General features: G+C 43.8%; 2 protein-coding genes across 2 annotated transcripts; one reads left to right on the top strand and one right to left on the bottom strand.

Moving 5' to 3' along the window:
- Positions 1 to 68: 68 nt before the first annotated feature.
- pdf (peptide deformylase, mitochondrial) lies at positions 69 to 2,627 on the bottom strand. The gene is made up of 3 exons (XM_063477571.1): positions 2,521 to 2,627; positions 824 to 1,434; positions 69 to 723 (listed from the first exon to the last, which is right to left on the bottom strand). The coding sequence occupies exons 1-3, from the start codon at positions 2,523 to 2,525 to the stop codon at positions 566 to 568; spliced, it is 774 nt and encodes a 257-aa protein (XP_063333641.1). The 5' UTR covers positions 2,526 to 2,627; the 3' UTR covers positions 69 to 565.
- Positions 1,990 to 11,786, top strand: LOC134630357 (serine/arginine repetitive matrix protein 1). The gene is made up of 8 exons (XM_063477569.1): positions 1,990 to 2,109; positions 3,556 to 3,679; positions 3,897 to 4,120; positions 4,224 to 4,325; positions 5,580 to 5,681; positions 6,423 to 6,536; positions 7,096 to 7,204; positions 7,476 to 11,786. Exons 2-8 carry the CDS (start codon positions 3,574 to 3,576, stop codon positions 9,029 to 9,031), a joined length of 2,313 nt encoding a protein of 770 aa, XP_063333639.1. The 5' UTR covers positions 1,990 to 2,109; positions 3,556 to 3,573; the 3' UTR covers positions 9,032 to 11,786.
- The last annotated feature ends 1,648 nt before the right edge of the window (positions 11,787 to 13,434 follow it).

The raw sequence follows: 13,434 nt of genomic DNA, 5'->3' as shown, positions 1-13,434 counted from the left end.
CATAACAGTAAAATGCTAAACTGTTGGAAAGTTGGTGATTTTTGCACATTTTAATTCAAATTCAGTTCATTTTAAACTGAAACTCAGGTTATGTGTTCATCATAACCACGGTGGTTTAGCAGTTTGAGAAGCGAGCCAATTTTGTGACACAGAAAACTCTTTAAGCTTGACAAAGCTGGCTAAGTCATTCATCTTGCTTCATACCACACCCCCTCAGGTATCCTGTAGACAAAAAAAACAGCTTTCATAACTTCTATAATTAACATTTTAATGACACAAATAATTGCTTATGTGTTGAAAACCAGTTTCCACGCTTTATAAGGTAGCAATATTTTAGCCCACATCAGTGTTTTGGTGTTCCAGCTGTTAGAGCCTTTTAACTGAGTCATGCCCAATCGTATTTTTTCTTCACTATGAAGAAGGAAGGTAACAACATTTAAAGATCCATTCTGCATCCTTTCAGCATTTATTGTCAAAGTACAGATCTGTGGTCCACAGAAACCAGAAGACACGTTCATATGTGCATCGCCAGTTAGTCAGTCTGCCCTGAGCAGGTGTTCAGTCTCTATTCGTTGTGTGCCTGCCAGTTGATATTAATGAAGGTCTTTGTGTCCATGCGGTCGATGTAGAGGACGCCGTCCAGGTGGTCCATCTCGTGCTGGACGATCCGGGCCGACCAGCCACTAGCCTGCCATGTTACAGCTTCACCATTTTCATTGAGACCTGCAGGGTGAGAAGACAGAAGCCCGAGACGAAGGCACACCTTACAAATGTGGACACTCTTAAATGAGATGTGTCACTGTTGAGCTTTAAGCATGCGTACCAGACACTTCCACAGACAGGTAGCGGGGAACTGTGGCAGAGAAGCCCGAGATGCTCTCACAGGCCTCCTGAAACAGCACCGTCCGACCATCCAGCACCCTCAGCTGTGGGTTCACAAAGATCCTTAGGGGCTGGACGGAGAGACCGCGGACCTCCCTCGTGGCAGGCGAGCTCTCTTCAAACATTTTTTGGGGATATTCCAGAGCCAGGACCCGGAGTGGCACGCCAATTTGAGGCGCACTCAGTCCCACGCACTCAAGCTTCCTCATTACTGCCACCATAGTTTTGATGACACGCTGGATCTCAGGTCCCGTTACAGCTGAAGGGTCCACAGCAGCTGCATGTGAACGCAGCACCGGGTCCCCTACCTGACACACATGGCTGTACGGAGGACTGGGGGGGGATATGAGCTTGCGTTTGATGTACTGCAGGTAGGAGCGCACTTTGACGTTGCTGGATAAGGAGCGTCTACAGGGTGAGATGTGTGGAAGACGGGTGGAAGCTGCTGCCATCAGGCTCAGGGCTCCGGAGCGATGGCCTTTAGATGCATACAGTCTGAACCCGGTCCAGGAGAGCTGGAGCAGAGACACTGAGGATGTGTTCATGGTGGGACTGAGACAAAGAGACAAAAAGAGGCCATTTAGGTCGGTCAGAGAAAGTAAAGATATCTTTTGAGACTTTGTTGACTTCCATCAGTAAGAAGGTTTAAAATACTGCTCCTTCTTTTGGCTCCTTCTTTTAAGAGGTCACCACAGATCATCACATCTGCCACCGTATCTCTATCATCCCCATGCCTATTTTTTGTTAGTGCCACCATCTCCAAACCATACAGCAGATCTCACTACCACCTTCTAAGCCTTCTCTTCAGTTGCATGCTTTCCTTCTGTCATAAATCATCCCTGACACTCGCCTCCACCCACTCCACCCTGCCTGTACGCTCTTCTTCACCTCCCTGTGTACTGTACAGGCTTTGGAAACCACCCAAGTATTTAAACTCACCGATCTTCTCCTCCTCTCATTCACACAGGTAACCATACAAATAAAAAATAAACTGTGATGTCTGAAAAACTAAAGCGGCCGTAACAACACTGCTAAACTGGTAATGGTGCCGTCATGAAGAATTAAAAAAAAACTCAATTTCCCAAGTCGCACCTGTGTATCCGAACCAAAACAAAGATGGCGGACACCGGCTAACACGAGTGGGCCGCAACTTGGAATTTTTAAAAAATCTTTTTAAGTGTTTAGTGGACACACTTTTTATTTTAATGACTACAACTAACACGTCCGGTAAGTCTTATGGCCTTCTATATTTTCAAGCATCGCCGTTTGATGCAGAGAGCTCGATGGTTAGCTCTGTCATTGAAATATAAGCTTATACCCAAGAGCTACAAACTGCTGCTAGCATTAGCAGCCACACTTGAACTTGTTTATATCGCCGCGTGATTTATTACATCACGCTCTTTAATATTACCCTCAGCACACATCAATTAGGGGAACACCTGTTTAGCGTTAAAGTTAGACACCACCTAGCGGTTTGTCCAGGTGCAACGAAACATGCGCGCCGGTTCAAGAGCGACCGTGAGCTGTTGAAGCTAGGTCGTTAGCATGTTGATGTAACAATGAATAAAAATAAAAAGTCAGATAACTGTCAGCACTGACTGAGCGCAACAAAAATGAAGCCTTGCAGCTTCCCGTTACCTCATAGAACCGTCTGAGCTCCGCTGTGGATTAGACAAGACCACATAGTTTGGAGGGTGAAGTCAGGGCAGAGACATTCACGGCTCCGGTAAAGTACTTCCTGGTCAACCACGCTTTCACAATAAAAGTCCATGCGCTTACCTATGTAATAGAGCGGCCCTTTTTTGTCATTGTGCATGTACAACGAAATATGGGCCAATTATGGCCAATAGAAAAGGCACACATGGGAGAACAAAGTGCTCAAAAGTAGTGCAAAGGACTTGATCTAAGTATACAGTGCATGTGTGAGTGAGTTACTCAGACTGTGGCTCGGATAAGATGATTGCATCACGTAAACATGTTTTGTAATAAAAACTATTAGTTTATTAGTATTACTATTAGTTAGCAATCTATTAGTTTTTCGAGGAGGGAAAAAAATAACACCGATGACGAAGTCTCAAAAACTCAAATATGAAGCAAATATGACACAGTTTGATCAGACTTTAACTGATCAAACACACACATCCACAAATGTGCAATAACACTAATGATGCCAGAAAATGTCTTTTCTGGCATCATTGTATTTTTACTCAGTTGTATATAACATTTGTATTCTATTTTTATCTTATTGTATATTTTATTCTATTTTATTCTACTGTAGATAGTATTTTATTTTATTCTATTCTGTACAGTTGTGTACTGTATTTATTCTTATTGTATTTTAATTTTTGCTTCATAACTTTTGCACTGTCCACTTCCTGCTGTGATAAAACAAATTTCCCACGTGTGGGACTATTAAAGGTTATCTTATCTTATCTTATCTTATCTTACAGAGAGAGACGGGGTTTCTTGCTTCCTAAGCTTTTATTTTGAAATGCTAAATAAAGGCATGCAAAGGAAGTTATTTGCAACATTTTTTTAAAAAACTTAAAGTTTGAGAGCCGGGGATGTTCAGATGCGTAACATCCTCAACTTGCCGGTACATGTCCAGCTGTGGTGGTTTGGGGGTTTAAGGAGGTGCAGCGGGCTGATGCTCTCCTCTGCCTCCCTCCACAGAGCCCGCGGAGCTGAGCCATGGACGGAGGAGAGCTGCGGGCTGGGCGCATGCAGAGCTTCTCTAAGCTGCCTGTGTGGATCATAGAGCATGTCTGGACTCACAAGATGATGGATATACAACAAGGTTGGTTCTGGGGATTTTAATAAAAAGTTTTAACACAACAAAAGCTTTATTGAACACCTTTGTCTGAGTGGTTTTTTATACTGATGTAGAAGAAACATATACATGAAACTTGCAAAGCTAATCTCAAACAGCAGAGATAAAGAAAGTCTTAGAAACAAATGTATTCATGCCTTTGCGTTTGCTTGTGACATGCTGGCTTCATTTTGTGTGCTCACAGTTTTGGACCTGTCCAGCTGGCCAGATGTGGACTCCCAACCTCTGAGTCTGGAAGACTCGTGGAGGCTGCGCGTCGTCTCTGCTCAGGTCTATTCCATCATAAAGAGCAGGGACCTGGAGCACTTTGAGAGGGTGATAGGGTTTCTGGAAACCACGTACCGACTTCTACCCAGACTGGTGCCTGCCATCAAACACATGAAGATCATGTTTGGCCTCAAGACCATGGTAGGGAAATAAGTAGTGGTCCAGTAAGCATGTACAGGAATGTGAAATGGGGTTGTTTCTTCGTGAACGTTCACCTCCTGGTGGTTCCTGTGTCTCCTTCCAGGTCATTATGTGGATGCTCAAAGAGGGCCGGGGAATGGTTGACACCGTGTCAAAAATCGGCCAGTTCTTCCCGAGCAAACTCCCCGAGTACCAAGACCAGTGTGTAAGTGATCTGCCCTGCAGCTGACGGGCAAAGCTAGAACTAACTGGAAGCCACTGTTGAACCGGTGGAGACCAAAACTGAGTTAAAAGTACCTGCCTTAAATTATGCATGTCTCCCATATCTCACGGAACAGCTCCAAACCACTGGGGCACAAAGCCTCCGGGGGTGTCCTGTTGGGTCTGAAGACTAAGTGGGTTACAGGATCGGACTTGTTCTGGCGTGTCCAGTTGGAGGCTTTGTTATGTTCATGAGCTTGTATGTGCTGCTGCTGTCTTGTCCTGCTGATGGAGGCTGCTACCTTTGAGCAGTGTTGTTGTCCATTGGAGTGTGTTTTGTCTGCCGCAGTGTTTGGTTGAGTGGTAAAACATGTCAAGACCGAGGTTTCCCAGCAGAACTCAGGACTGGAACACAGTGATGGCTGTTGTTCACCTCACCCGTCAATGATTTTATTATTGTGGCTGATTGAGCTCTCATAAATGTCTTATACATGTTGCATCGATTGTTTCCTTTAAATGAACCCCTCAGACATCAGGAAGAAAGATGGATGGATAGATACATACTTTTTGATCCCACATAGAAAATGATTGTGTTACAGCAGGATTAAGAATATAAATGATACATTTTTATAATAAATATTCAAGAAAGTTAAAGGAAAAGTTCAGGCACCAGACAGGAAGCATCAATGGATGTCTTCCATAGTTTGTGGGGGGGTTTCCTGCCTCCCTCCACTCACCCCCCAACTGGTTGCTCAGATGGCTGCCCCTCCCTCAGTCTGTGAGGCTGGCTCTGCTGGAGTTTTCCTTCCCACTGTCGCCAAGTGCTCATACTGGGTTGTTTGATTGATGGAGTTTTCTCTGTATGTTGTCCTGACAAAATAAAGTGTTGTGAGGCGACTGCTGTTGCGATTTGGCGCTATATAAATAAAATTGAATTGAATCGAACTATTTGTTAGTTTTCGCCTCCTCACAGATGGCACACTGGTGGTGTGCTGTCATAGACTGTATATAATAGATGTACTTCATCGCTGTGACCTCACCCGTTCTCTTTCTCTTTCAGTCCTCTTTCTGAAGCCTCGAGCGAGGCATTTTTATTCTGTAAATAAAGTAAATCGTTCATAACATTTTGTGTAGTTGCATATTGAAAAATGCGATAGAATACCTGGAATTGCCTTTTGGGAACAGTTACAGTTGCCTACATTAAAAACTTTACTTATATCAACAGGTGATTCTATGTGTTTTGGTGTTTTTTGCATAGAGCCAACGTGAAATGTTCCTCATGAGGAAGAACCACCTGGACTTTAGGACTCTGGCACAAACACTTGCTATGGACAAAGACAAACTTGAACATTACATTAAGGTAAATCTTCTTTAAGTGATTATGAGACAGATCCAGAATATTCTATATACATTTTAAAGTCCCAATATATTCATGGCCTACGTGATTCATGCACATTCAGCACATTTCTAAATCATACAGTTTGGGATTTGTTGATAAAGGCATTGCAGTTTCCCCAAAGTTATGCTTTGAGACACAGTTCTGTTCACAATAATCAGTCGGGTTTGATCAAACCTCGAATGTTTGGAATTATCATAAAGGCAACCCTGCATGTATTTGTACAACTAGATTTCTTAGTAGAGAAAAACTCATCCCAGCTGGGCCAAAAATGCAGCGGTCCTAACTGTGGCCAGCAGGGTGCGCTGCAGAGCTACGATGTACAAAATCTTTCCGTGAGCTGCAGAGTTGTAGGGCTGCCAACCTGAAAAAGTGATCAAGTGTGGAGGAACAGTAATGTGCTTGAACTTTGGACATTGGCTGCTCATTCTCAGTCCTTGTACCACTTCCAGAGGAATGTTTTTTTTTTTACACTTAGCACTGACCTGTGAATCATTCAAGCAGTTTGACAGACATAAAATATATTTTTGCACCAACAAAGTGATTCCCAAACACGTCTTTCATGATTGCATGCTCAATCATCCAGGTAAGGAAATCCCAAAAAGTTGATTCTACCCATCTGGATGTAGAAACGGGGTATGGCTCAAGACTTTTGCACTTATTATGCTGAATTTCATGGGATGATGCATTTTGTCTGTCTTGCAGAATGACGTGGACGAGCAGTATGGGGAACGGTATGCCCAGAAAGTCGAGGACAGGCTGCTGCATTATCTCCATGAGCTGGATGCTGTGTTACAAGGAGATACCTACATTGATAAGGTGTGTGTGTGTGTGTGTGTGTGTGTGTGTGTGTGTGTGTGTGTGTGTGTGTGTGTACGGGTTCGTACTATCCTGGTGGGGACCAAAATCTGACTTTTACTATCCTGGTGGGGACTTTCTGCACCGTGGGGACCAAAATCCAGGTCCCCTCGGGGTTGAAAGCAATTTTCACACTCAAAATGCGGTTTTACTGTCAGGGTTACAATTAGGTTATGGTTAGGTTTAGGGTAAGGGTTAGGGTTAGGCATTCATTTTTAATGGTTAGGGTTAGGGTAAGGGGCTAGGGAAAGCATTATGTCAATGGGATGTCCCCACGAGGATAGCAAACCAGACGTGTGTGTGTGTGTGTGTGTGTGTGTGTGTGCAGGGTTTAAAGATGCGTTTGTAAAAATGAGAGTTTGAATGTAGATAAACTGTCCCGTTGGCTCTACAGCGACCTCAAATGGTCAAAAACTCCACAAGTTTCCTTTAAGAACGTTGATGAGGGAAATTCTGAAGAGCAAAAATGCCAACAGTGAGAATGTCTCGCTGTGATAACTGAACATTTGTGCTTCACTAGATCCTGAAGAAACAGAGCCCTGTGACTGAAGAGGAGAAGCTACTTTTAGAGGTAATAAGCTCTGACTCCACCACCATAGCTGCGACCCTGAAGAAGCTGCTGCACTGCGGTAAGAAACAGCTCAACATGAAAAGTTCACCTCAAGTTTACGTCATAAAAAGATAATAACTTTATATTTTATTTTATTTTAGGGTAGATTTTCTTCAGCTTTGAGTTGTGGCTTTTACCATTTCTGCTGTTTCTTTTAATTTATGTAATTTTCTCCTCTTAAACTGTATATTTTTACTGTTAGGACACAAGCAGGATTAGATCTTCTCTGTGTGAAATTATGAATATCCACTGTTATCAGTAACAAGCGTGTCGCTGTTTTCTTTCTTTAGATGCTGCTTCCTGTCGTCAGTCGTCGATATCTCGGTCGCCTCAACTCTTTAAGTCGGCTTTGTATGAAAGCTCTTCAAAGGTTCCTCTCAAGTCAGCAGAAAGCCAAACTAATCCAGATGTTCATCCAGAGGAGGCTCCTCGCGATGTGTCTGAAGACGGCTTCAGTTTTTCGGACGGGAGCTCAGACGTTAGAGGACATCAGCAACCAGAGGAGGAAGATGAGGTAAACAAGAGAGCGGAGGAAGAGGGCAGTCAGGGAAGCAGCACAAGTATTCAGGAGGCGGCCCCCACCGCTCAGTTCTGCTCCAAACACCAGCGATGGGTGAAGAGCATCCTGCGGGGATGCTCGGAGGAGCTTCTCCTTCAGGCCAACGTTTCCTCATCTCCCCTGCTCTTCCCGTCATCGTCTTCTACTTCTTCATCGCAGGACCTCACACCATCTGACCTCATCCCCTGTCCGTCCGATCAGCCACCTTCGCAGACCCCCAGCCCTCCTCGGGCAGCAGTCCAAGCATCCAGAACAGCAAAACCCAAATACAGGCGCAGCTCCGGGCCACTCGGATCCTCAGGCGACACCTCACAAGCACAAACTCTGCCTCAGGCCTCGTCTGCTCGGGGCGCTCCACTGCCTGCTCTGCTGTCACCGGTGGTCCGACTGGTGAACATTGGCTCCTTCGAGACGAGCTGTAAACACCAGCACGCATCACCAAAGCAGCTTCTTCTGGCAGCTTCTTCCAGTTCGGAGATGCTAAGTTCTCCACACCATCACACCTCAGGAAACGTAAAAGACAAAAAGAGTTCATCTCCCTCTGCCTGGTGTCAAACCCCGACTGAACAGAGAAAGCTCAGACGGGTCTGCAGTACCAACAGACACAAGGAGGATTTGGAGGCATTTGCTCAAAACCCCCAGCAGCTTGTTCAGGACCCAAGTACCTCTGAGATGGGTGTTCCAGCCACAGCCAGTGACATCAGTGTCTCTGGACCTCCTGAGAAAGGTGCTCAGTCAGAGAGTTTGTTCTCAGCCTGTGCTGCCAATCAAATCACACCATCTTCCAAGTCATCTAAAAAAGTCGCCCCTCGGAGCTCCCTTCGCCATCGTCAGCCACAAAAGAACAGCAGACCTCGATCAGGAACCGCCCGACGCTCCTCACGCTCCTCCTCTGCCGCAGGCAGGTCCAAAACCAGCCGAGGCCTCAGAGCTCAGCTGAGGCTATCGCTGCCCAGTCAGGGTGTGCTGCTGCACTCCAAGCTGCTACAACCCTACGTGAGTCTTACCAGGCTGAGCTCTGAGCAGTGTCACCTATCGACCCAAAGGAAAGCCTCAGCCGGGCAGGAAGAGCCCGTGGAGCAAGGCAGCGACAGCGAGGAAAGGAGGAAGCAAGAGGAGGAAGACTCTTCCTTCGATGTGAACGCTCTTTACTCCACTGATTCCTCAAGCAGTGACGGAGAGGAGTCACCTGACCGTGACCCTGATTATAGACCTCACATCAAAAAGAAAAGACTTCTGTTAGAGTATGAAAATGCGAGAGTGCTCAGTCACGGTGAAGGCAGTTGAACTAATTTCCCCTACTCGAGTACTCGAGGATTAAATCAAGTTTTTAGAGTATTTTTAGATGCCGCGTGAAGATACAGCCATCAGTGCTCTCTAATGATCTGTCTGTTCTTGTGAGCCAACATGGTTCCTCTACGCTAACTGAATGTAGATGTGCAAAACACAGAACATAGAATTGTTTTAAATAGATTTGTCTCCCTATTAAAATTTGAAGAAGGTAGCACTCAAACACGTTTAACTGAAAGGAAAGAAAAGCTTCTTGTAAACGTTTGTATGGTGCAGCTTATTGTAGCAGGTGTGTATCGAGTGTTCTGGTTTATGATAACAGGTCTCTGATTATATAAGTGAGAATAAATAACCCAGAGGGGATCGTTGTATTTTCGTAATGTGTTTTGTTTGGATCCGTCAGCAGGTCCAACATTTCAGGACTTTTACCCCACCTGGAAGTCCAGACCGAGGTAAATGTTTCTGATTATATAATTTCCATTTGCACAGCCAACTTTTGGCTTCCTGTTTTCACTTCACACGACATAAAAATGAGGACACGCTTTTTTTTAACCCCTATTAAATTTAAAGTTTTTCTCAAAACGTTCTCCAAGTGGGGAACCAGCTTCTTATAGAAAGCACACATTACTTCTGTTTGCATGCAATAACAGAATAATTTTAGAATAAAACCAAAAATGACCAGTGCAAACCTTTTCACTGAGCCACAGCACAGAGCACTGCTGTGTAACGATGTGCTCTAACTCTGTAATGGTCAAAGATGTAAAATCAAGTTACACCTGAGGGTTATCTTCAGTTTACACACAGTATAAAAGCTCAGAAAGCTTTGAGCTGATGCACAGGAACGGACTGTGAGGCTGCAGACTAAGAGAAGATAACGCAGACAGGAAGCTCGTCCGTTTGTTCAGGTGAAACTAGAGCTCTTTGGCCACAGAGACGCTGCTTATGGGAAGAGGAAGAACAGAGAGGCGTACAACCCAAAGAACACCGTCCCCACAGTGAAACACGTGTAAGCATCTAAAATAAAACCAGGATGTTTGGAAAAGCTGTGTCAAAAATTCTTTTCTGACAAGTCTTAGAAATATTTAAAAAACTCCCTGCACAGTCACCAGTCTGTCCAGGGCTAACACACACAGACGGACAATAACATTCACACACACAATTAACCTAACCCCACTAACTGCATGAGTCTGGACTCTTTGGGTACTCCCACAGAGGAACATGCCACCTCCACACAGAAAGGCCCCGCGTGGGGTTCAAAACCAGGATTTTGTTGCTGCGAGGCAACAGTGCAAACCACTGCAGAATGATGACCGACCGACTAAAACAGATGAATATTTGCTGGTTGGTGGTGTCGTGTGGGTTTAACAGTATTACTGCTGAGCTGTGCTGTAGTGCTTTTTGGTTATATCACCTGGCGTCACTGCCAGCACTACTTCTAGTTGGTTTTCCTCTCTGTACTCCAAGGACCAATCACTGGTAGTCGTGTATACTTTTCCTCTGCAGGATATCTACAAGTCACTGGTCAGCACCGAGGTTAACCATCGTCCCACCCACTCTGTTTGCTGATGCGTATTTACACAGGTCTATTGGAGGGAACAGTAAATAAGCGCAGCGTCATGGTGGGGGGTAAAATGAGGACGTTGTTAACTAGCTTAGCTCATCCTGGCCTTGAATGATAGAACCAGGATAAAAAGATAAACAGAACAAATAGCTAGTGCAGTGTTACCTGGAACTGCTACTTTCTTCTGTGGTTTTTGAGTCATCACCTTTTGCACATTTGTGCACGTATATCTCAAAAACCATTAACGATGAAAGCCTGAAATGATCACGGACTTGCTTTATTTTGCATTTTTGTGAAATATAATTAAACGCCATTCAGAAATTGTCAGTAACTATCTTTTGCAATGTGATTTTTTTTATTGGTGTGTGCTTGAATACAGGCCTTTACAGGACAGGATACAAAGGAAGATGAGATGTATGTCACGTGATGAACTCGGACCTTGTGATGTGGTTTAAGCACAGTTTCTGTGCAGCTAAATGCCATCCCCAGAGGCTTTTTTAACCTGTAAAATCAGAACCTGCAAAGCTAACAGGTTGCAGATGTCAGACGTGCTTCTTTCTTCCTTGTGTTTTCTTTATAGAGATGTAGGCCAACACAGACAGAGTTTACTAAAATCAGTGATGTGGTGGAGAAGCACAAGAAGGGGATGAGCAGGCTCTACTTCCTAAGGAAGTTAAGATCCTTCATTGTGTGCGCCAAAATGATGAGAGCTGATACCCTAACTGAGTGAATTGATTGGCTGTGGTGGAGAGGACGTGACCGTGACAGTGTTGTTCCATGACGGATACTGGACATACTGGACATGCAGCAGAGCTCCTTTTCAAACAGGCTGATTCAGTTTTGCTGCCTCAAACACAGAGACAGAAAACTTTCACGCCTCATGCTGCCACCTTCTATAATCCAATATATCTGCTTCAGAGATCAGCATGTGACCTGTTACCACAATACAACACAATCTAAATCACATCGAGGTGACAGTAATCGTTATTCGCCATTATAAACAAAACGGAATTATTACGATGATGATGATTTCAACTACTGTCAGTGCGTTCTGTTTTATTTTCATTTTGCTGTGTGTGTTTTTGATGTAAATGTAAGTCCCAGAGACTGTCATTTCTGAGCTTTCCCATAAGACCGTAAGTCCTTTCTTTCATTGTTGTTGGTGTTGCTTCTTTAATCATATTTTAACTTTCTGAGCTTTTGCTGATGTTAAAATAAAGTGACTCATATGAAGCACTCGCATTGCTTCTTTTTTGCCTCATATCAGTCTATTGGCTGATATCACCAGATGCTGGTGCATCCCTGCTGAAAATGAATTTAGTAATTTTTCTTTATTTAAATAGGATCATGGTCTCGGCTATTCTTCTTGGCCTTCTGTTGATCGACAGCCACACGAAACTTTGCAAGGTGACACAAGAAGCCAAAATATTTGATTAGTAACTCTTTCTCTTATTTGCTCAAACAATATTTTTTATGGTTATCTGTGAGTTAAAGGGATTAACAAAAAACAGTGTTTTATATATGTTTACAAGTATAGATTTATCTGGCTCTTGTATTTCTAATAAGACACATTTCCTCACACATGAAAAAGCAAAAAAATCAAATGATAGAAATTAAACAGGGAAAACAGTTTTTTTTCTGGCTGTTCGTGCCAATAAACACAGTTTTTGTTTTTTAGCATTTTGAGGCAAGACATTTGAAGAACTTGCCAACTTTGCAAATCTTTTTTTTTCTAACACATCGAGTTCATTCAGATTAGGAGGCAGGATTTTGCAGGATCTCCCCAAAAGCATGAAACAAAAGAACAAAATCAAACAAGAGAAACAGAAGTCATACAATAACATTGAACTACTAAAGAAAAGGCATTCTTCAGTCTTCCTGCTGAGACTTTAAAGTATTATAGTATTTGTAAATTGTGTTTACCTCACAGTATAAAACACCTTGAGTAAACTGTTCTTGTCATTTGTTGCTATAAAAATAATTCTGATTTGAATTGAACTGAAAATAAAAGGCAGATGTAGCCACTGTAGCTTTCATTGGTTAGTGAAGTCCTGCTATGAAACCTCCTGCTGAGTGCTTCTGCCACTGTCATGTTAGCTTTCCTTCTCATTCAGATGCCACAGGAGAATATTATTTAACTTCATGGTCCCCTCAAAAAAACTCATTTGCTACAGCTGCTTCTGTCAGATGCCACTCAGTCAAAGTAACTGTGCCCATAACTCTTGCATCCATGTGGAGGAGATCACCACCACAAAAACAATCCACCCTCTGTGAAAGGATGAAACCATCCACAGCACAGCAGCAGATTAAAGATGGGGCCGTTTCGGCTGTTGCTTTTTCGTGAACAGGAGTCACTCCCTGCTGGTCAGTGGACAGAACGCTGGCTTCACCTCTCAGACCTGAAAGCTAGAGGAGAGTCTCCTCTTCATTGACATTATTTTGAAATGACTGCATGATGCTTGACTGATGGGCCGTTGCATAAAGAGCAGTTTTCCACCTCTTCACTGCCAGCCAGTCAGAGTGCTCGCTGTAACTGTCGAGCATTAAGTGTTTGGTTTGAAGTTCTGTTTGTCTGTCGGCTATTGATTGAAAACACAGTGATCTGGCTGTCCGCACACATGAAAGCATAACATGTTTTTCTCAGCCAAGCGTCAGTCTTAGTATGTTATAGCCTCCATGAATCAGTAACTTTTTGTCTTGGTATGGGACGTAAAAGCGTAAATGATGTGCAGGAGCTGCAGAGACTGTACATCATTCTAAGGTGGTTCGGTTTGGAGGAGTTCACTGACCACTCAGTGACCACACAGAGCCCAAATCATCACTCCTCCTCTGTGCTGAC

The sequence above is a fragment of the Pelmatolapia mariae genome, linkage group LG7, assembly GCF_036321145.2.
Source record: "Pelmatolapia mariae isolate MD_Pm_ZW linkage group LG7, Pm_UMD_F_2, whole genome shotgun sequence".
Lineage (NCBI taxonomy): Eukaryota > Metazoa > Chordata > Actinopteri > Cichliformes > Cichlidae > Pelmatolapia > Pelmatolapia mariae.
The sequence above is the reverse complement of the archived record's forward strand: the minus strand, read 5'-3'. Positions and strand labels throughout refer to the sequence as shown.

Coding starts and splice junctions, on each gene's coding strand:
- pdf (XM_063477571.1), bottom strand. Junction 724..823: donor CCTGTCTGTGGAAGTGTCTG/GTACGCATGCTT, acceptor CTCACCCTGCAG/GTCTCAATGAAAATGGTGAA.
- LOC134630357 (XM_063477569.1), top strand. CDS start 3,574: ATGGACGGAGGAGAGCTGCGGGCTGGGCGCATGCAGAGCTTCTCTAAG. Junction 4,121..4,223: donor TGTTTGGCCTCAAGACCATG/GTAGGGAAATAA, acceptor GTCTCCTTCCAG/GTCATTATGTGGATGCTCAA. Junction 6,537..7,095: donor GAGATACCTACATTGATAAG/GTGTGTGTGTGT, acceptor GTGCTTCACTAG/ATCCTGAAGAAACAGAGCCC.